General features: G+C 45.8%; 1 protein-coding gene across 1 annotated transcript in view; it reads right to left on the bottom strand.

Moving 5' to 3' along the window:
* SORL1 (sortilin related receptor 1) overlaps window positions 1-13,632 on the bottom strand; it is a 179,201-nt gene extending 165,569 nt beyond the window's left edge. Inside the window, exon 1 of the mRNA XM_021671207.2 lies at window positions 13,330-13,632. Within this exon, the coding sequence (XP_021526882.2) occupies window positions 13,330-13,614 (285 nt within the window). The 5' untranslated portion in view covers window positions 13,615-13,632. The remainder of the gene's footprint in view (window positions 1-13,329) is intronic.
* Window positions 13,633-22,165: the final 8,533 nt, after the last annotated feature.

Raw genomic sequence — 22,165 nt, 5'->3', positions numbered from 1 at the left:
ATCCACACCTCTAAGGGAAAGAAAAGAAGTCATCAAAGTAGGCTTTTCCCCACTAGCTCTCCATGGCATGTGGCCAAGACAACAGCAGCCCAAGGCACCCTCAGCAATCAAGAACAACCCACAGGTCCCTAGATCCCTTTACTTAATCAGTGGCTTCCAGTTTGTTTGGTTCCTTCTCCATCCACCCCCAAGGATATCCCCCTGGTCTCCCCTTTCCTCCTCCCCAGGCCTTTTTCCATCGTCAATCCCCCACACAAGTCCCACACCCAAAAGACACTGGCCTGGGAGTGGGTAGGAGGGTGGCTTTCCCAGGAACATAACCTTGGCGTGCAATCAGTTATAATCACAACCCCGGGGCGTGAACAACCTTCCCTCTCCCCTCTCTAGCTCACAGGGCATAGCAGGAGCTTGATAAATGAGACACAATTAATTGGAGCTGTTAAGGCAGCAGGGAGGGACCGAGTGCCTTCCCTCAGAAGGCAAACAGAGAAAAATTACACGCCACAGAAACCTCTGAACACAGAAACTGCATCATAAACAACAAACAGTATCTGGCTTATTGGCAGGGAAGAGTTAAGATAATTCCCCCCAGCCCACCCCACCCCTGAGATCACCTGGCCAAGGGGGTTCCATGCCCCACTGAAGGTCAGAATCACCTGAGAGGCCCCACTCCATGCCTACTGGTTCTATCGCCCTCTGCCTGGAGCCCAGGAATCAGTCTTTTTTAAAAGACACACCCAGCCGGGCACCATGACTCATGCCTGTAATCCCAGCACTTTGGTAGGAGGAGGCATGCAGATCACAAGGTCAGGAGATCGAGACCATCCTGGCTAACATGGTGAAACCCCATCTCTACTAAAAATACAAAAAATTAGCCAGGTGTGGTGGCACGTGCCTGTAGTCCCAGCTACTCAGGAGGCTGAGTTAGGAGAATCACTTGAACCCAAGAGGCAGAGGTTGCAGTGAGCTGAGATCATGCCACCGCACTCCAGCTTAAGTGACAGAGCGAGACTCTGTCTCAAAAAAAAAAAAAAAGACACACCCCAGGTATTTCTAAAACAGCTAATTTGGGAAACAATGAATCTAGTAGATTCCCCTGCCTCCTGGCAGGAGAGCTGAAACTCAATGACGGTAGCTAGAAAGATGTACCCTTTTTGGGGTGGGCTTGTCCTTGGGGATTTGACGGTCATTAAGACTCTAGGACATACTGATGATACATGCTACAATGTGGATGAACCTCACAAACCATATGCTAAGTGAAAGAAGCCAGACACAAGAGGTCACATATGGCATGACACCATTTATATGAAATGTCCTGAATAGGTAAATCCATAGGGACAGAAAGCGGATTAGTGGTTACCAGAGACTGGTAGATTGGAGACGAAGGGAATCACTGCTTAATGGGTAAGGGGGTTTTATTTCAGAGTGATTGAAATGTTTTGGAAATCATGGTGGCACAACATTGTGATTATATTAAACCCACTGAACTGTTTACTTTAAAACGGCTAATTTTATATAATATGAAATATACCTAAATTTTTTAAAGGTCTCTAGGATCTATAAACAACATTATACTCCTCAAGTGCTAATCAAGGACCTAGGAGCTTCCACTCTTAAGAAGTGCTCCTTTTATCTCATCTCAAGCCCTCATGCTACCAAAATACGCAGCTAGAATGAGTCATAGAGGAGGCAGGCTGGGGACTGGGTCTCTGGCCAAACCAATCCTTCAAAGCACTGTCAGTGGCATCTGCAGAGCCACAGCATCCGCACGGGCCTCCCTGCCCCAGCTGGAGAAATGGCTGCAGGCCCAAGACTAGCATCTACCACCAGCTCACAACAGTGGATACCACCCACACCTTGACTCGCCTCGGCATCTTCCAAACAGGTCCATATCACCCCACACATGTTGTCTCTCTCTCAGTCCCCCTGCATGCCCTGGCAGCCCAGAGAGGTAAAATGATGTGCCTCCTATTATTCAGAGTTAAGGGGAAGAACCTGCTACCACCCAGTCCTCAAGTTCTGGGTTGTTCTAAATAGAGGGGAGGAAGTCAATGGCTTGGATGAAGGTACTGATTACTCATACATTCACCTACCAATGAAGTAGGCACTGAGACCTGCTAGGTACCAGGCACCCTGTAGGCTCTTTAATCATTTCTTACCTATTAGCGCACACAGAACACTTCTGGGAGAAATTAGGATTTCAAGTCTGAGCCAATGATGAGACGTTTCCAATAAAGCCACCAAAATCTGCATCATTGTTGAGGCTTATGCGGGAGGTGGGGGCCTTGAGTAGAATACATCACAGGTACCCTCTCCACATCACCTCTTTCAAATTGGTCAAACCCAAAGATCAGGATGTCCTAGAATCCCACAGCATGCAGTCCTCACAACTCCTACACAGCTTCCTTCCAGAACATGATACAAGGAGGACAAATAAGGCAGTCTGATTCATTTCTCTGCTTCACTAGCCGTGAAATACACAGAAACATTTTTAAAATTCTACCATATAGCATAAAACAAATATCCTGTCCTTCAACTGTGAGGACAGAAGGAGCCAGTAACTCCCCTGATCTATATGACGAAACTGAGGAAACTGAAGACAGCCTCCTGAGGCCCAAGGAGAATGAGGTTTTCCCAAACCATCCCTTTGCATGGCCTAAATGTTAGGTATGCAAATTGTCTCTCGCTGTCCCCTTTCAAGACTGTGTTCTCACTATATTTAGCAAGCTTATTATCCTCCCTGGACTCCTCACCTCAGAAGGAGAACTGAAATCTAGTTTACAAGCACTCCCAGAAGAGAGGCCCAGTTCATGGAATCTCAGCTCACTCACTTGACTTTTGAGTTTGCTCAAGATGCTTCACCCGCAGAACTGAACTACTTTGCCAATGAAGTCAGGCTGCCCATTTTACAGATGAGGAAACAAGGAGAGAATGACCTTGGACTAGAACTTAGCATTCACTACTATCTCCTTCACTGGAGCCATGACCATTCTATAGAGAAAAACATATATATGCTCTTTTCTTTCTCTTTGCTAAAAGGATGATAATCATAATCTCACTGCCTTATAACATCAGCTTTAGAGAAGCTTATTTTCCTTTCTGATTGATCCTTGGCAGGGAGAACCTACCACTGTTTACCTCTGTGTGCCACTCTGTCCTGGTGAACCCACTTTGTCATTGAGCAAATGTGCTGTGCTGTTCTGGGAGGGGCTCCCTACAAAAAGAAACTGAAAAAGTCTTTCTCATGAACATAGTATCACCCCTTAATTTACCAGTTGGTAAGAAAAAGAGGAAAATATCAAAGCCAGAAGGAGCCTAAGAGAACGTCTAAACCAAATGCTACATTTTGCAAATGAGATGAAGCTCAGAGACAGACTTTAAGGCAATGTGGTGGTCCTCACTGCCTTCAAACACAGGGCCCCAGTGCAGGGAACACAGTCAGAGTGAGCACAGCAAGCACCCCCGAAAGACAGCACACCCTAAGCCAGGACTTGCCTTACGTGAGGATTTCCCTGAGCCCAAAGCCATTTCTCACAGCACTTTAGGATGGTTCCAGACCACCAATTTTCCCTCTGCAGCTTAACCATAAATAGTCCCTCACCTTGTTCAGTCAATAAGTATTTATCAAGCGCTTACTATATACCAGATGCTGTACTAGGTATTGGGAAAATGGCAGACTCACATCTGTAATCCCAGCACTTTGGGAGGCCAAGGCGGGTGGGTCCTTCGAGCCCAGGAGTTCAAGACCAGCCTAGGCAACACAGCAAAACCCCATCTCTACAAAAAATACAAAAATTAGATGGGCATGGTGGCACATGCCTGTAGTCCCAGCTACTAGGGAGTCTAAGGTGGGTGGATCAATTGTGCCCAAGAGGTCGACGCTGCAGAGAGCTATGATTGTGCCACTGCACTCCAGCCTGGGCGACAGAGCAAGACCCTGTCTCAAAAAATAAAAAAGAAAGAAAATAACATGCTTCTAGGTCTTACCACATAAGCTCTAAATATAGTAGGGAAAACATGCATTAAACAACTAATTCCAGGAAATGATGATCGAATTACCATTGTTACACAGTAATTCAGGGGCTCCCTGAATTATTAACCTAACCTCATGTTGGGGAGAGAGTGAGCCTTCACTGAAGACCTGACCTACATGTTGACACCATAAGGATGAAGAGGGAGGAGTTAGGGAAAGGGGATGGAGAGGTGAGGCAGAGAACAGAGATTCAGACCTAAGGGAGGGCAGAACAAAAGCCAGGAATGAGAAGGGCCTTGGGATTTGCTGTGTTTGAAAAGTTACAAGATCACTGTGGCCAGGAGAAAGTGGAATTATATGAGATATCTAGCTTTTAAAGGTGGAGAAAAAAAAAATTGCAAAAAAAAGCTGTGGATCCCTGCCTGATTTCAAAGATTTCACCAGATTACTCAGGAAAGACAAATGTGACTGCATAAATCCGAAACAAGTTAGCAGGTTGGTTTGAGTCTTGTTCTCTCCCATTTACCACCTGTCTAACTATGGATAAGTCACGTCACCTTTTCAAGCTTCAAGATACTCATCTCTGAAATGAGAGTATCATTTCTATCGTCCCCATTTTTCAAGATTTTCGTAAGCCTCAAATGAGATGCAACCCATGGATGTCATTTCATAAACTTCAACGTACTAAAACATCATTTCTTTTCATTACCAAATGGCTCTCGACCAAAATAAGCCATGCCTCACAAAACGGCTCCACATAAAACATTAATATTAGCGTAAGGCCTAAGAGCAAGCGATGACATATATAAAATGACAAAACACTGCATGCCTGAGTCAAGCTAGGAGCTCATGCCCAAGTGAAACTCACAGGCAGTTTTCTTGATTCCTAGCAGAACTCGGAGACCTGGGGAAACTCCAGGAAACCCAACCTCCAGGTCCCAAGGCTCCAGCCCGGAGGTGACACTGTTTTCTAGCACTTCCCTAACCCCAAGAAGAAAGTATTTAAACATTACATTCCAGAACCGATGGTCTCTAGACTCTACCAGTGGCTTCTTCACCACCCTGTGAGAGAAGCTATAAACGAGACTAGTGGCGAAGGGGGGAGTGCATTAAACCCAATAGCTCGGCCAATTTCTCAGTAATAGGAGATGCCCTCTGGGCTACCAGGAAGTGAGGCAACAGGCGGATGCCCCACAGGCTCTGGTCTGCTAGCTAAACTCCCCCAGCTCTGTTTGGATTGCTCTTTCACCTCTAGCCAGCATTCCACATCCACTCCATTTTTCTCCTCTAGAGATTCAAGATACTTGTTTCTGCAGTAACCACTCCCCCCACCCCTCACCACCACCACCAACAGCACACCTGGCCAAATTCAGCAAACCACGTGCACAGTTAACTATAAGATTTTTTTTTTAACCACTCAGTGAGAGAATTTCCGGAAACTAAATATACAAAGATGAGGTAAGTCATAGGTACAGAGTCTCAGGTTACTCAATTAATTGAGCACAGGTTTAAAACATGCAAATCCTTCCAAACACTCCCAGTTCACAGGCCACTCACCCCACTCTGCTCCGTTCCCACTCCCTGCCATCTCGGGCTCCTTGGTTGAGATCCTTGGGCAGACCAGCACTGGACTTTCTTCCCAGGTCTCTGGGGCAGAGACACGTGGAACTGTCTCATCTATGTCTCCTGGGCTAATAGACAAATGGGGTCCTTAACTATCTGGGACCCTAACCCTATAGCTTGATATCTCACAGACACCTATTAGTCTTCCCAGCCACAGTCCCCAAGCTAGCCTTTCTCCCCAGGTGACTCCTACCCCAGGGACCCCCAAGCTCAACCAGATCATACCAGCTTTTCCAATGCCTCTGGGCACAGAGACTTCCTAAGAGTTAAAAATTTCATCATAATGCTACACCTCAGCTCAACAGCCCACCAGCCAACCAAAGTCAGAAGGAACTCATCTCAGTATCCCTAAAATATTAAAATCCCAACTGCGGGCCCACCCATTGATTCACCCCCACATTTGTTTCACATAAAATTCACCATAGCCATCTTTCCCCAGGGTTCTACTCAACAAGCTAGTCTCTCTTCTAAATAATAGAGGTCATATCAGTTACCTTCTTCATTTAAAAACCTCCCAAAAAAGGGGGGAGATTATAAACAACATATTGGCCTTACACAGCACAAAACGCAGTTGATATAGGTACATCTTTTTATTGCCCTTGTCAGCCACTCAGATTTGGGATATAATCACATCAGCCTGCCTTTCTGAGAATTCGTAGCTGTGTTTTGAATCTAATTCAGAGGACTGGAGATAAATCATTGTGAAGGGTCCTGATTTTCCAAGCTAAGAGCCTGCAGCAGCAGCAACAGCAATGGCATGCTAAGTTAAAAGGTCAGCTAGGAAGAGCGGGAGGTTTATATGCAAAGATGAAGACCACACGCCTGTATTGTTTGTCTTCATGCCAATTTGGAGGGTTGAAGGGAAGAAAGACAGACCTAGCTACATCAAGGTAAGTCAACAAGAGCACAGGAAGCAAAGGGCAGGGCGGGGAGATGGGCCCACTGTTAAGGCACTGTTTACATCTTTCATTGCTAAACAGAATGTGCAGGGTCTGCACTCCACCTTAGCAAAGCCCGATACAAGTGCAGTGTTTATGCAAGGCCAGATGAGAAGTAAAGCCACAGAGATTTGGTTCGCCCTGTGAATAGCCAGTCTTCATTGTCTAAGTGACTAATGGAAGGAGGCAACTGTGCAGAGGCATGCCCTAGAAACAACCACTGGATCCACATGGCCCTCCGCAGTTCCCTGGTGAGTGCCTACCTAGGAAATAAGGGCCACTGTCTCCTGACACTCAGCTTGGCAGTCAGCAGCCACCAACACCTAGGGTCTAGACTCGAACCCTCCACTCTTGCTTTTACTCCCCCTGTTTGCCATTCATACACGAGCAGGTCTCTGGAGGAACTTCTCTCTTGGCTGAAGCAGAGGTTGCCAACAGTGGGAAGAAGAGGCATCATCAAAGCTTGTGCTGTCTGTACGGTAGCCAAGAGCCACATGTGGCTATTTCAACTTTAAATTCGTTAAAATTAAATGAAAGACACTTCAAACCTTCAGTCACACTTGCCACATTTCACCTGCTCAATGGCCAGATCTGGCTAGTGGACATGGTGAACAGCACAGATAGAGAACATCATCATCACAGAAAGATCTATCCAACAGTGCCACATTTGGAGGGTCTGGGATGTGGCCAGGAAGACAGAATCTTCCAGCTCTTGGCTAGTAGCAGTGCTATGGGCATGGATGTTACCCTTATAATAAACAATTACCCAGTGGATAACAGAACTCTGTAATTATTTTACAACACACTATTGTACTTGTGGTTGTTATGCAGTCCTATCTTTATGGAACCCACCATAAAATGCACAAAGCATTTGTCATGCTACAGTTAAAAAAACTGAGCATCTCACAATAACATAGGAAGAAACCCAAATCTTGATCTTGCTCAGCAGCCCACCCTGCCTTTTCTGGTTTATAGCTTCATCAGCCACTTCAGTGCTTGAAGGCCACCCATGCCACTTCTTTGAAGGCCCAGGGTTCACAGGTCAATAAACCAATAAATTAGGTCGAAATTAACTGTGGCTCATTTTAAATTGAGGGAAATTGATTTTTGCATGTACGTGGCCAGACTGACCATGCCATCTGCCAATGGAGTCTGGCATACCCAGAAAATGCATAGGAAGGTCCCAAACTCATCAACAAAGAGAACGCCTCACCCCCACAGCCCAGACCACCTCTGGAGAAATACTAATCCCTGAATATTCAAACCAAAAATGTAGTGAGCTCTCTTTTACTTTCCATCTGATTTATTTAAATCCAAGTAAATGGATAAAAGGTCAATGTAATACCCCCTGATTTTAATACATTTTTATCAATTCCCAATTATCTGCCTCTGAATTATTGTCAAAAACTCTAAACTCCAAACTGTCTTTCCCTGAACACATTTATGCCAGCCATTTCTCTTATCATTAGATCAAAGAATGCAAACCCATTTTAACATTCACCTAAACAAAACTTAATTAGGAAGATAAACGAATGTTTTTTTTAAAAAGACTAACTAAATACATAGTAAAAGCAAATAGATTATTTTCTGGATTACCTGCTCTCCAGATCATTATAAGACTTCCCCTGTGTTCTTCCATTACAGTGGGTGGAACAAAGCTGGCTCCATCTATCTCTGCCCTGGGATTCAACAATGACACTACAAAGATGGCTGTCATCTCTAAGGAGGAACAGACCAAAATCCGACAATGAAATGTTCCCACAACATCTACCTTTTGCTTTGGGATGTTCCTTGCTATCAGGGTCTGCCTTGTGGATCCCAAGTCTCAAAGCAATTTATTAAGCATACCATTAACTTCATTTCACAGAAGATAGAGAAAACATTCTCAGAAAGAACACAAATTAAAATCAAGATCCATGATCACTATATTCTGATGCTCTTACAAGCCTGGACTCCACATCTCAAAGGAACTGTGCTCCAGCATCTCTCCAAGTTAACGAGAGGGATACATAAGGCTGCTCTCCTGCTCTGCGAGAACCCTTGAAGTGAAAGGAGAAGGAGGTTTTTCTCACCTGGCCTGGACAAAAAGTAATCATGTATTTTACATGATGACACTTCAGGTAATTTTCTAACGATTCACCATCATAATATCACAAATATAATTTAGAGCTAATCTCATTATTCAGGATACCAGGGGCTACTGATAAGGAAGCCACTTATAATTCAAGTTTCAAATTTTATATACATACATGTTGTACATGCATAGACTATTTCTGGAAGGATAGACAAAAAAACCGACAACAATAGATGCCACCTGGGAAGTAGCTCTGGGTAAACAGGGGGCATGAGAGGGAAGGAAATTTACTTGTCACTATATACTCTTTTGTACAAATTTTGTTTTGTAAATGTGTATTACCTAATGTAATGGCTTTTTATTTATTTCCTTGACATTCCACCTCCTTACCCGTCTCTCCAAAACCTTTCCTCCATTCCTTCCACCTCTCAAAACCTCCACCTTCAGTGCCTCTAACCATGCAAACTATTTATGAACTAAACAGCAGCCAGAGACTGGGCACTGAACTCCCTAAGAGTGGAACCAGGAAGAGTTTTTCGAGGTCACATCCCTTATTGAGCCAACCCAAGGCCCCAAGCAACTCTTCAGCTACATAGAAGCCAACCTGAAACAGCACATTCTTTGCCTTCTCATCTTATTCTGGAAGCATACAGGTCAAACATCCCAACTTCAGAATCAACCAGGCAATTCTTTCCCAAGCAAGTGTATCACGCAAGAATCTACTCAAAAAAGATCTACAGCTAAATGGTATTCTACCCCCAAAGGAGGCCCTTTGTCCCAGGGCCTTATGCTGTAATAGACACTTTATTTTCAGTCTCAAATCAGGACACTGAATACTCCCTGGCCTCTAAAATGTAGGCATTATGAAGAGAGAGCTTGTTGGAAGGAAAATAAACCTGTAAATCCTGTTAGGCTTTGTGCTTCATTCCAAAGGATTTTTCCCCAAAACAGTACCATTAGCATAAACCAGAATGATAGCCCTAAAAGGGAGGATTCTATCAAATAGAATCCAAGCTCTTCATTCAAAATAACTCTCATATAGCACAGGAAAATCGGGGCTCCACCGTCTATAGGTCATGCCGCTTGCGTCCTCACTACTGAGTGAGGCAACTCATTTTCACTATCCATGTGTGGGCTCACTGCATTCCTCCTTATAAATACCTTTCATATAATGTGAATGTGCTTCCTACCCTCCAGGCCTCTCTTCTTCCAGGTGCACAGTTGTCCACAAATACTCATTAAGGGCCTCCCAAGTGTCAGGGAAACACAAGAGAACTTGATCCATGCCCTCAAGGAGCAAATAGGAAGATGAGACAGTTGAGCAATTCTAAAACAAGGCAGTAAGTGCTATACATCCAAGCACAGAAGGACTCTTCCCACCGTAGCCTGAGAATACCAAGAGGTATTCCTTGGATGTTAAACAATGGGATAAGAGCTTTCCAGGCAAGGACAAGAGCAGGGGAAGATCATTTCAGGCAGAGGAAAAAGCAGGCATGATGCTGCAGAGAGATGGAGCTTACATGAAATCAGGAGGAAATTCAGTGTGGCATAAATTAGGGAAACCCTCTTCTTGGACTTGGCCTTTTTAAGAAGGGGTTCAACTTCCAAACTTTGAACATGGGCAGAAAAGTGCTAATATCTGCTAGCAAATTATTTTCACCATTACAACCACATTTAGATATCATAAATGTGCCTTTAAGTAATCATGGCAGAAGCCAGTCTCCCCACCCTACAGAAACTGAGAAAAATGGTCAAAATAACTAAGAAGCCTCGTTTATGCAAGAGGTTAGCAAAGCAGAGGAAAAAGAACTGACATTGACTCCAGCATAGGGCTTCTCTCAGATGCAAGTGTTCCCCTGAGAAAGCCTTCCTTTCTCTTCTCCCTGAAGCTAGCGGCCTTAACCTCACCTCTAAGGCTGCTTCCTTCAGGCAGCTTCTGCTTCCAGGCCTAATCTGTGCTGCCAGTGTCCTCTTAACCTCACTCAAAGGTCAGAGGGCAAGAAGCTGGACAGTGTCTGAGCCCACCACCCCTTATCTCTCCATCTCCGATGTGCTGCATGTCACACAGCCTGTTAACACATCATTCTAGAGTTGCGGCTGGTTTCTTGTGACCATGTTTCCTGGTTCCCTTCCTGGTACATTTACATGCCTGTATCTGCATCTGCTTGCTCTCCTCCTTGAATTGTAAATTTCCTGAAAGCGGGAACGGAATTTTATTCCCTACCCCATTGCACCTCCATAGAACCACACTCAAGTCAAGCAGTACTGTTGGAAAACATTACAATTCCTTAGGCTTAAACGCTGAATGGGAAAGCAGTGAGTTACAAAGTGGAACTTGGCTTAAGGCTAAAAGTAGAAGGACCATATGATTTATTGTCACATCTTGACACTTTTGAGAGTGAAGGGGGTGCCATTCATAACCAGCAGAGACAACTTAGAAACCAGGTCTGCCCCAGGGAAACACAGAGACAATGGTCATCCTTGCTAGAAAGAGCATTCCAAATAGATGTCAGTTACTCCAGAGTTCCAAGAGGGGCACCTCAAGCCCCTTCAGTCACCAACCTGTGCTTGCATTCTCAAAGGTTTGCACCAGATAGAACTTGTGGCAGAAAGCCCAGTCAGGGGAAGTTCTTCCTTTTATCTGACTCAAATCCTTACAGATTCAAATAATCCCACTTCTTATTAACCTCAGATTAAGAGGGAACAATGGCATAGGAAGGCAGCCACAGAGAAGAAAAATCTCACTCTTGCATTCTCACCCTCCTCATTAGGAATTCATTATGAGTTTGACTGATAGTTCTCCATCCTTCAGCTGAACCAAACTCAATCTGGCTGGCCCAGAAGCTCGAAAGCCCAGGGTTTTGGAGTCACTCCCAATGAGAACAGAGTTCTCTAATTTGCTCCACATTTCCCTGAAGCTTTTCACAAACCAAACCCAAGGAAGAAATGGCACCTGTACGCATAGTTTTGCAACCAGAAAGCTTTCCCTTCAACCTAAACTATAACTTCAGGGGACCTGAGCACTGGGTGGGATTGTCTCCCACCAGCCCCCAACTTCCAGTCCCCAGAGTGCTGATTCAAGAGCACAGCAGAGCTGGGCTAACTGCGGAGGTCCAAGGAACAAGTGGGCCGCTGCTCCTCCTTCTCCCACCCTCCCTCAGCCCCATGCTGGTGTCGCTGTTGAGATCAAGGACCTTGCTGACTTCTTTTTGTTAATTAAAAAAAAAAGTTTGATGTAGGGGTGGGGATGGGGGACAAGACAAGGATCTGGGCCCAAGAGGAACTGAGCATGAGCATGCAGGTTCCTGCAGCCTGTGCCCACCAGCAGTTACATGGCCTGGGGCACACATTCTTGCCCAGGGACCAATAGTGGAGGGAAGCCCAATGCTCCCACCCAGTCACCACCATCCCCCCCTTTATACCAGATATATTCTATTTTAGAAGGGAGGTATTTAAACAGCATTGCATAAAGACAGGATGACTGCAATCAACCAAAGGTCACTGAGACAAAGCAGACAAAAACTACAGAGCAGGCAACCTTCCTAGTATGACCTTGGACTAGTCACTTGACCATTCCAAGCTTCAGTTTCTTCATCAACAAAATGACACAATAGGGTGATATGTTTATAAGGTTCGTCCTGAATCCAAGGGTTGAACATTTAACTCTACGTATTTCCTGAAGAAATAGCTAAAGTGAAATTAGTGAAGAAAGGCAGAACTCAGGCTAATCTTTTATTAATAATTTCTACTTTAAAAGGAACAGTTTGACTCTGGAAAACAAGTGTATTTACCACCTCTGCGGGTCCTACTTTTTCTCCCCCACCGACCTTATACTTTTGCTGATGTCAACCTTAACTGCAGGACTGGGAGTCTCATGAGGCAATAACATTGTCAAATTAATTTTGCCAGTGCTGATACTAACCTACAAACTCCATCTGCAATTCCTCGCAGTAAGTCTGACCATAAAAGTGAAATTCGCGTTACTTATGATCTAATAAACCCATTGCCTGGATAGAAATAAATCACTTACTTACTAATAATACCCACCACATTTCCTGCAGTGATTTCAAATCCCCAAGAGCCATGAGTGGTGTTCCTCTCCAAAATGAAGTTATCCTGAAGGGGGTGGGAGAGTATCTTGAAGGGTGAGGAAGAAGGTATGGAGAGAATCTCACTCCCTCACCAAAAATTAAAAATTAAAAATTCAGCCCTTACACACGCGCGCGCACATACACCCCTCTTGTCTGTACAGAGATAGTCAAGCTTTCAGGTTTGCCCACCTTTATTGTGCTAATAATGCTAAGTGTGGAAACCCTCTCCTTGTGCTGTTCTGTGTAAGTGTACCGCAACTGCAGGGTGCTCGCCTCCACTGCCAACTGATGATATACTAAAGAAAGCCCGTTTTTTATCCAGATGTAAAATGAAGCTGCACCCCTCCTATACCTGCCGGAAACTACATCGGTCTGCACACACCCTGGGGTAACACGCGCTGCATCCCGCGAGTTACCTGGAATACGTTTGCTAAATCGACAGGAAGAAGGAAAGAGCAATGCGATTCAAGTGCTGACGGTTGTACTCATGTGAAGGAAAAAAACAAATGCAAGCCGGGAAGTCCCCAGTGGTGCCTGCACCTAGGAGGCGACTGCAACGGATGGATGCGGGGGTGAGGAAGTGCAGGGAGAGGAAAAAACTGGAGGAAGGCGGGTTGCAAAACTGCTCACCTGTCCGTACACCTTGATGGGCTCGGGCTGCAGGGCAGCGCTCCGTCTCCTCCGGAGCGGCTTCTCGTCCGCGCGGCTCGCCCCCCTGGCATCCCCGCGCGCCCATAGCCGCAGCTCGCGCGGGCCGCCCTGCACCACAAGGAAGCCCCGGTCCTGGGGCAAGGGCGCGCGGCCGCCGTGCAGCCTCTGCGTCCAGACTTCGCTGAGAGCTCCGGGCGGCAACAGCGCGACCAGGGTGAATAGGAAGGGGAGTCGCGACTCCCTCCTGCTGCTCCGTGTCGCCATGTTCGGGCGAACGCTACTGCAGGTGGCGCCGCCGCCAGGAGAGAATGTGCAGCGCGAGGCTGGCAGAGCCGCTGGGCCGGGGCCGCGCGCGCCGCTCCCGGGGCTCCGGGCCGCCCCGCTGCGCCTGCCGCCGCTGCCGCCAGGTCCCGCTCGGTTCGGCGCGGCGCCGTCACGTGTGAGGCTCGCAGCGCGTCCCCTTCGCGCACTTTCTCCGCTCAGCAGCCTCCGCGGCGACTCCGGCCCCTCCCTGACGCGGGGATGGGGAAGTTAAGGCAGCGAGCGCCGGCGAGGGTACGTCCCCTTCCCCGGCGGGCACACCTCCTTGTTCTCCTTGCAGGAATAAAGAGTTGCGTGAGTCTCGCTCGTTTACTCTGGAGTTAGTTGCCTCCTCTACAGGGTCGTGTCTAGGTCGTCCTAAGCCGTGGCCACGCTCCTGATTGAACAGCCCCCAGTCCCGCCACACGACCACCTCCCCCCGGGCCCCGGCTTCATCCCCACATCCAGGGGAGAGCCCAGAGCCGCAGCATTAGCTCCGAGAACGCAGTCGACAAGTAAGAGTCCAGATGAACCCGCTCCATTGGGAAACAGTTTTTCAGCTACTCTGTGCACCAAAATGTATTTGCAGGGGCCACAGCAAAAACTACCCTTGATCAAGCTACGTGTCCCCACCTAAAGCACAGCAAATAAACATCCTGCACAGAGGCAGTAAAAACAAGGGTACGTCTGACAAAGAACGCGCCACACCTGGACAATTATTACACAGCTATACAGGGTGTGCTTGCATGCATGCATGAATACATGTGGGTGGCACAGGGCCCCAGCGGCGGCTTGCTTATGATCCCTTCAAGGTGACCAAGCACTGAGCCACCCTGCCTCAGCAGTAAAATAGGCACATTTATCAGTCCCTTCAACCCACAGGCAGGAGCTGGGCAAACACCCACAGAGGAGGGGGACACACTTTAACCCTAAATTCAGCTTGAATAGCCAAACTCTTTTAACCCTAAATTCAGCTTGAAAAGCCAAACTCTCTGAACCACAGGAGATAAAACTTCTGCCATGGAACTGCTAAGGTACGCCCAAGGAAAAAAATTTTTTTGCAGGTTAGTGGGAGCAGCCAAGGTCTATGTACTACTGCAACCCTTCCTATTTCACTTTATGTTTCACTGCCCTCTGGACTCAGATCCTGGTTTTTGATAAGAATAAAGACACAGAGAGCAGGGCTGAAGGGGATGCCTTTTATAGTTGCATATAAGCTGCTGTTTAGGGGAAGGAGGGATGGTCAGTTCAGTTTTCCAAAAATGTTCCTCATCTCCAACAAGCCACGGTAGCCTGATTCCTACCCCTGCCCACTCTGGTGCTTCTCAGTGAGCTTAGCAAAGCCCCCTCCTCTACCCAAGACCACCACTGACAACCTGACAGAGGCAAGCCAACTTGCCTCACTTCCCTGAAGCTAGCATTTAACCACCCTACCCCACCCCATGCCAGACTTGCTGGGGACCTCGGCCTCAGTCTCCCACCTCCTCCACACCCGATTTTCTCCCCAAGTCAGATGATGTCTTTCTGTCCATCTTCACATAATTACAGAACCATCCAGTTCTCCCCACCAAGCAAATCATGCATCCTCTATGTTAACTACTCTGCTTTGTTCATTACACATTGTATACAGATATCAAAATATCACACTGGGCCCAGTGTGATATTATTGGGGTGCCTTCAATCCTGCACCCCAACTTTGATGTCATTTCAGAGGGATAGAGGAAGTGGTAGCTTGTTTACTACCCAGAGCTGGTTTTGAAGCTGAGAGGAATGCCTCATTCATATTGTGCAATTCAGCTCTAACTCAGATATATAACATGTATATGTATATATTTACTATATACATATATATGTCTATTAAAAATAATAATTCAAACAATCATGCATCCTCCTAAGTGTGGATTTGAAGATGGGGATCTGTTTGCCCACACAAACTGCTGGCTGTTCAGATGGCAATTTGCACAGAAGGATTAGTAGGGCAAGGCCAGCTACTTGCTCATTTTGATTTTGATTTGCAACTTGGATACTGGAGAACCAGCAAGAATATTCAAACATAGTTAATTTGCTCCTTGCAAGCCCTCCTATCTAATCATTATCTACATTCCAAACCATTTTCAGGTGGATAATCAGCAAACCCCAAGACCATACCTGCTGCACAACTACACGGCACAGTGGAAGACACACTGAATTTTGAGTCAGAAAGTTGACTTTCTAGCTATGAGGACTTGGCCAAACATCCCCAGATCTTCAGTTTTCTCATCTGTAAAACAGGGATCTTAATCCCTACCAATCTCACAGGACTGCTGAGAGTATCAGATGAGGTAAGTGTATGAAATAGCTGTGCAAATTTTTATAAAGGCCTCCAGAGAGAAATCGTGCATGCAGGTGGCATTAGAGACAGATTCTAGTCCTGGCTTTGGAACCAAGTTATTATGTGATTTTTTTTTGCCTTGATCGTCTTGCCTCTCTGGACATTGATTTCTTCATAAGTGAAATGAAAAGACGCCTTTCAGCCCTGACCACTCCCAAACCTTCAGGACCCCCACTGGGTCATGAGACAGGAGTGGGCACAGGCAAGTTCACCCAGGCCAGGAGTTAGAACTGAATTGTGTAATATGAGTAAGTGTTCCTCTCAGCTTCAAAACCAGCTCTGGATTGTAAACAAGCTACCACTTCCTCTATTTCTCTGAAATAACATCAAAGTTGGGGTGCAGGATGGAAGGCAGTGCCCCATCCCCCTCTGTCCCAGCTTTCATGAACTTGCTCGTATGCTTCCCAGCATCATGACAAAAATCAACATCCATAAAAATGTAATCATAGACTCACATCTGTGTATAAAACAGTCTTAAGCCTATTGTCACACTTTAAACTGCCCTCCACTGTCTTTCTGCCCATCCTAGGCCACTGGAGATGGAGGTAGAGGACAACCACACAGAGGTCACAGTGTCTCATATTTTTATCCAGATGGAGTCATGTTTAAAATAGCAGCAAGGACAGCCATGAAGAAGAAAAAACTCCCCAAAGCCTGATTTGACTTATTTCTGTTCTTTCTCATCCTATGGCCTTGCCTCCCTGGCTGGCCAACTTCTATTCATCCTTCAGGTTTCAGAGTGGGCTCGTTAGGCACCTAGCCTAGGTTACCGCCCTTGCTCTAAGGCTCTAGTCCCCTGTAGCCTTTGATACTTCCTCTCTGGTCACTTGCTTATCTCCATCTTCCTCTTAATCTACAAACAGCAGAATGGCAAAACCAGTCTATCTTATTCATGTCCATATGCTCAGTATACTCTTGGCACATGGTGGCACTCAATGATATTTACAGGATGCATGCATTTGAATGAAGGTAAGAGGTGACACACCCTTTGTCCTGGTGGCAATGCTTGGTTAAGGGGCCAATGTAGTTGAATCTCAGATCTTTTCTTATCACCATCTGCTTCCCACCTCGTTTTTCTTCCCCCAACGCAGGCCTCTCTGAGTCACAAAACCAGACCAGAGTCATTAAAGCAGAAAAGTGACTTCCCTGCCCTTGGGATAGTAAACATTGTTCCCTCTTCCTTATAACTTTGGCCAAATAACTACCATTTACCTCACCAGCTCCGGCAAAATAGAAAAACCCGCCTGCCCCAAAGAAATAACTCCTCTTCCTGCTGCCAAAAACTACTTCAGTTAGGAAAACGTCCAAGATAATTGATGAGGTTTAAAATACAAATGCACCCAGAGCATAGAATAAGTAACTTATATTCTCACTCTTGATTAAATTAAATCCAAAGAGGAGGTTCTGGAAATAGCAGTAACTTATTTTGCATAGCAGTGATTTACATTTGCATAACATTATAACAGCATTATCTATCTCATTCCATCGCACAGCAATCCTTTGAAGTGGGCCAAATCTAGAATTATTGTCACCCCCATTTTACAGACCTTAAGCATTGAAATTCAGAAAGAAAGACTATTTGATTTGCCTAAAATTAAACAGGCTTTCTGACTTACTGTTAGTAAGGGATACATTTGAACCCAGGCTCCCTTTTTCTGCCACATGTGATACCTCCCTTAGGAAGAGAAGAGTTGGTATTTCAAGTCCTGGGTATGGTGGAACAGTGGAAACCAGGGCAGAAAGAAGGCAAGGGAGTGGCTCTAGGCCTCACCTCCTTCACAGCTCAGCCCTGCCTTAACCAGCGCTGTCTCCCTTCCCAGGTACCTAGCCTAGGTGAGATGCTATATCTGTTTGACTCTCTCCTCAGGCCCTGATTGGGACAAATTAGCAGTAATGTTACTGTTACAAAGTTCACCAGTTCAGTCCTGTTTTCTATAATTTTCTAGGAGATGAATTTAGTGAGGGATTTGGTTTCCAATTTTTTCAAAACCTGTGAGAGAGCATGAGATTTAGAAGGTGCCCTCAGATGGGCACAGTGACTCATGCCCTTAATCCCAGCACTTCGGGAGGCCAAGGTGGGAGGATCGTTTGAACCCAGGAGTTTGAGACCAGCCCAGGCAATGTGTCAAAACTCCATCTCTACAAAAAATACAAAAATGAGCCAGGCATGGTAGCACATGCCTGTAGTCCCAGCTACTTAAGAGGCTGAATGGGGAGGATCACTTGAGCCCAGGTGGTCAAGGTTGCAGTGAGCTGAGATCACACCACTGCACTCCAGCCTGGGTGACAGAGAAAGACCCTGTCTCAAAAAGAAAAGTTTTGATTCTGCTGTTTACCTTTGTCTGGCCTTCATCCCTGAGTAACCCAACTTCTTGAATTTCTATAACAAGAAAGCTTTTAGACCTTTCTCACAAAGTGTGTGAAGTAGGAACCTAGAAGTCCTTTATTATTATGTAGACCCAAGGACAAACCTCCTGACCTAAGACAATGGCTTGCTGAGGGTCCCTGGGAAATTATCTCCTTCCCAGTGAATATAGAGGAGTAGGACTCCCCCTCCTGGGTTTGAAGTGAATGAGAGGAACTTAAGCTGAAGAGTCTTTGAAAATTCCTGTGTAATTACATATCAAGGCTTGTATCTTCTTCCCTTGAGGCCTTTGCAGTACACTCACTGGAGATGCATGCGTTAGGCACAGATGAGCTCTGGGATGTAACCAATCAGCTTGGACACAACACAATTTAAATGTAATGCTTTATTTCGGCAGATGCCTCTGCACTCTTTTAGGGCCAGCAAGACGGGGAAAACAGACAGTCAGATTAGGTTTTTGGCCCACCTCTCCTGGATACATTCCTTTTTTTTTTTTTTTTGAGACAGAGTTTCTGTCACTCAGGCTGGAGTGCAGTAGTGCAATCTCGGCTCACTGAAACCTCCGCCTTACAGGTTCAAGTGATTCTCCTGCCTCAGCCTCCCAAGTAGCTGGGATTATAGGCATGTGCCACCATGCCTGGCTAATTTTTGTATTTTTGGTAGCGACGGGGTTTCACCATGTTGCCCAGGCTGGTCTCCAACTCACCACCTCAGGTGATCCGCCCACCTCAGCCTCCCAAAGCGCTGGGATTGCAGGCATGAGCCAAGGCCTGGCCATCTCCTGGATATATTCTAACAGAAACCTAGGATACCCCTAGGCCCCTTTTCCAGTCAGGACAGGTCAAAATGCTCTTCCCTTTGGCCTTGTTTATTCATTAAGTAAAAGGCCACTTTTTGACCTCTTCCTGGATTTCCCCCAGCCACCCCCAGAGTCCCTGGAAACTTGCTTTAAGCCTTTTTTGAGATGTTGATGTTTCCATTAGAGCAACCTTTTGGGTACTTACCTCCTTTTGTAATGAGGTCTTGGAGTCTATTCCCCTGTCTTGCACTTAACTGAGACAGACTAGATGCCACAAAATTGAAATGAAAGTGAAGGGAGTGGTGAGAGGGAATTACCCCCACCCTTGCTCCTCACACCCTTCGGGAAGGGTGGGTTCGGGAAGGAGGAACAATTGTGAATCAATGCTCTGGGGAGACTGAATTTTCCATTCTAGCTTTCACTCCAAAGGATGGCAGAAAGACCTCTGAGGACCTGTCAGCACCAGGCGAGTGAGCCTGAGCTAGAAGGGATTCCTTTCCCTGCACATATTTTTATGCATGTCCTGGTCATCATCTGCCCAATAATAGGTTCAAATGTCTATAAAGGACACAGCCAGTAACTGCAAGGAACCTGAAGAAGGAAAAGAAAGATAAACATGAAACTAGTAGAAATACATAAATACAAGAAGAACTCTGGGAATAAAAAGACGAGTACTGGCTTTGGGGAGGGTGATGGGTGAACTCTCTGGAGCATAAGACATTTTGAGCCGTGGTTTCAGGTGTGTGTATGGTGGTTGGGATGGGACAAGCAGGTGCTGTGAGTCCAGGAGGAAGGAGGAAGTTATTTTCAGCCTCTGAAGAGAATGAGGAAAGGTTTCAGGGTAGAGTGGCGGCAAGGTAGGGTGTGGGAACAAGTAGGTGGGGTGGTGCCTGCTATAAGAGGCTAGGAGAGAGATGCCAAAGAAGAGTTGTGGGACAACAGAAGCTGGGGTGGAGCACCCAGCTCGTTCCATTCAGCACTGTGGTGCAGGGATCCGCGGAGGCCGTGCAGCCGGGGTCCTGACAAGCGCTTCTTCCAGCACCTGTTTCACCAGGGCCACAACGTGTGCTCCAAACGTCACTTTTGCCCATCTCCTGCCTTCTTCAGGAGAAGTGGGAGGACCTATGTATCATACATATAATGTCCCAGAGGTTGCAACAGATGATACCTCTCACTGTGCGCCTTCTCTAAATCCATCACCCTGGAAATTTTACATGGTGTCATCAGCTGAATTAACACCTGTTAAAATCATCATTCCCACTAGACTCAAAACTGCAAGTGCTTTTAATGAGGTCCCACAGAAAAGAATACATTTTCTCAGAGCCCTTAAAAAAATTACATTAAATCCTCCACACCAAATAAATTATTGAAACAGCGATTCGATTTTGGATCATACCAACAGACCTGCTCGGAGGCAAATTTTCAAACTACCCAACCACCTAAGCAGAGAGGTGAGTGAAAAATCCATTCCCTTTCAATGGTTATTTAAACAGGAGCTTCAGTGCTAAATTAGCAGTCGTTTTTGTGTATGAATTTTCTTTGAAATCTAACATTATGTAAATGAAAAACCCAACACAGAGCAAATTAAGACTATTCTTAATTCTAAAAGGCTGCTATTCTGTGATAATGACGCCATGGAATACTTTACAGTCTGCCAACCATGGAGTGTGGTTCCTGCTCCCCCATCTGTCTTGGACGCCTCCCAGCAGGGGGACACCCACTGTGTCCTCATTTTTTTATCCCGCCCACTGAAGTCAGATCCTGTCCACCCTTCCGCCCCTCTTCCACCTCATAATTTAATCTTGTCCAGATCATTTAATCACCTAAAATGGAACCAGAGATTGAAATGGGCTTAACCTGCATCCGTGTGCAGTGTAAGGTACTAGAAGCGTGACGTCAGGGGCCCACTCACCTGGTTTTACATCCAGCTCTGCCACAGACCAACTGGATCCGCTCAGGCACCTTCTCAGAGCCTGTTTCTTCATCTGTAGGTAAATATGAATTACCTACATCTTCAGGTTTAAAGGATTAATTGAGATTATACATGTCAATGGTTTAGAAAGTGAACGCCTGACACATAAAACTTTTTCAGTGAGTGATGCCTATTGTAATTGAGGAAAGCTCAGATTAGGTATTGTTGGTAAATCAATTTGGCCATTCAACAGTTGTTGGGCTTTTATTTAGGTTTGTACATGTTCCTTCAACCTTACTACCAGGTGAATATGTTGCTATAAAAACTGAGATTAGTTTTTATAAATTAACCAGGTCTCTCTCTCTCTCTCTCTCTCTCTCTCTCTCTCTCTCTCTCTCTCTCTCTCTCACACACACACACACACACACACACACACACACACACACTTCTTAGCAAGCAGGCTACAGGCCATTACACAGCCTGGTACCAGAAGGCTCAGGGCACCCCTAAAACCCTTACAGGAAGACCTAGACCCCAAACAGATGTAGCAGTGTTCTGAGGCCAGGATCCACCAAACTCCTCGTTAAATCAGCAAACAGTTTCACATTAAGTGGAGGGACAAAAGACCAGATGAATTCCACAGCTCTGGAGGAGGAGTCAGCCTGCTGGATCTGCTGGATTCTTACATCTTGTCCAAGCAAGCCCACTCCAGCTATGTTTCTTGAACAGTTTCTTGAACAGCTAATTTCACCAATGAAAAATAATAACTAATATCCTTTATGCTAATTAATACATCTTCTGATTCAGATGTGCGTGATGTTCTCAGAGCAGCTACCTGAAAAGCTTGGATTCCTGAGTAGGATGCTTCAAGTACCAATCACATTTAGAGCATGGATTTCTGATGAGGACCCTTCAAATGTTAAGTGTACACCCCCAGCATGGATTAAAGTTAATTTATACACATATACATGACTCTGTTTCTATTAAAGTATTTAAAATCAACTACAGACAATATAGCAACTATGAATAAGGAAAAGCTTCCAACATCAATGGAACTGGAAAGTAGTA

The sequence above is a fragment of the Aotus nancymaae genome, unplaced genomic scaffold (assembly GCF_030222135.1).
Source record: "Aotus nancymaae isolate 86718 unplaced genomic scaffold, 86718_ANA_hifiasm-v0.15.2.pri h1tg000012l, whole genome shotgun sequence".
In the NCBI taxonomy this organism is placed as follows: domain Eukaryota; kingdom Metazoa; phylum Chordata; class Mammalia; order Primates; family Aotidae; genus Aotus; species Aotus nancymaae.
The sequence above is the reverse complement of the archived record's forward strand: the minus strand, read 5'-3'. Positions and strand labels throughout refer to the sequence as shown.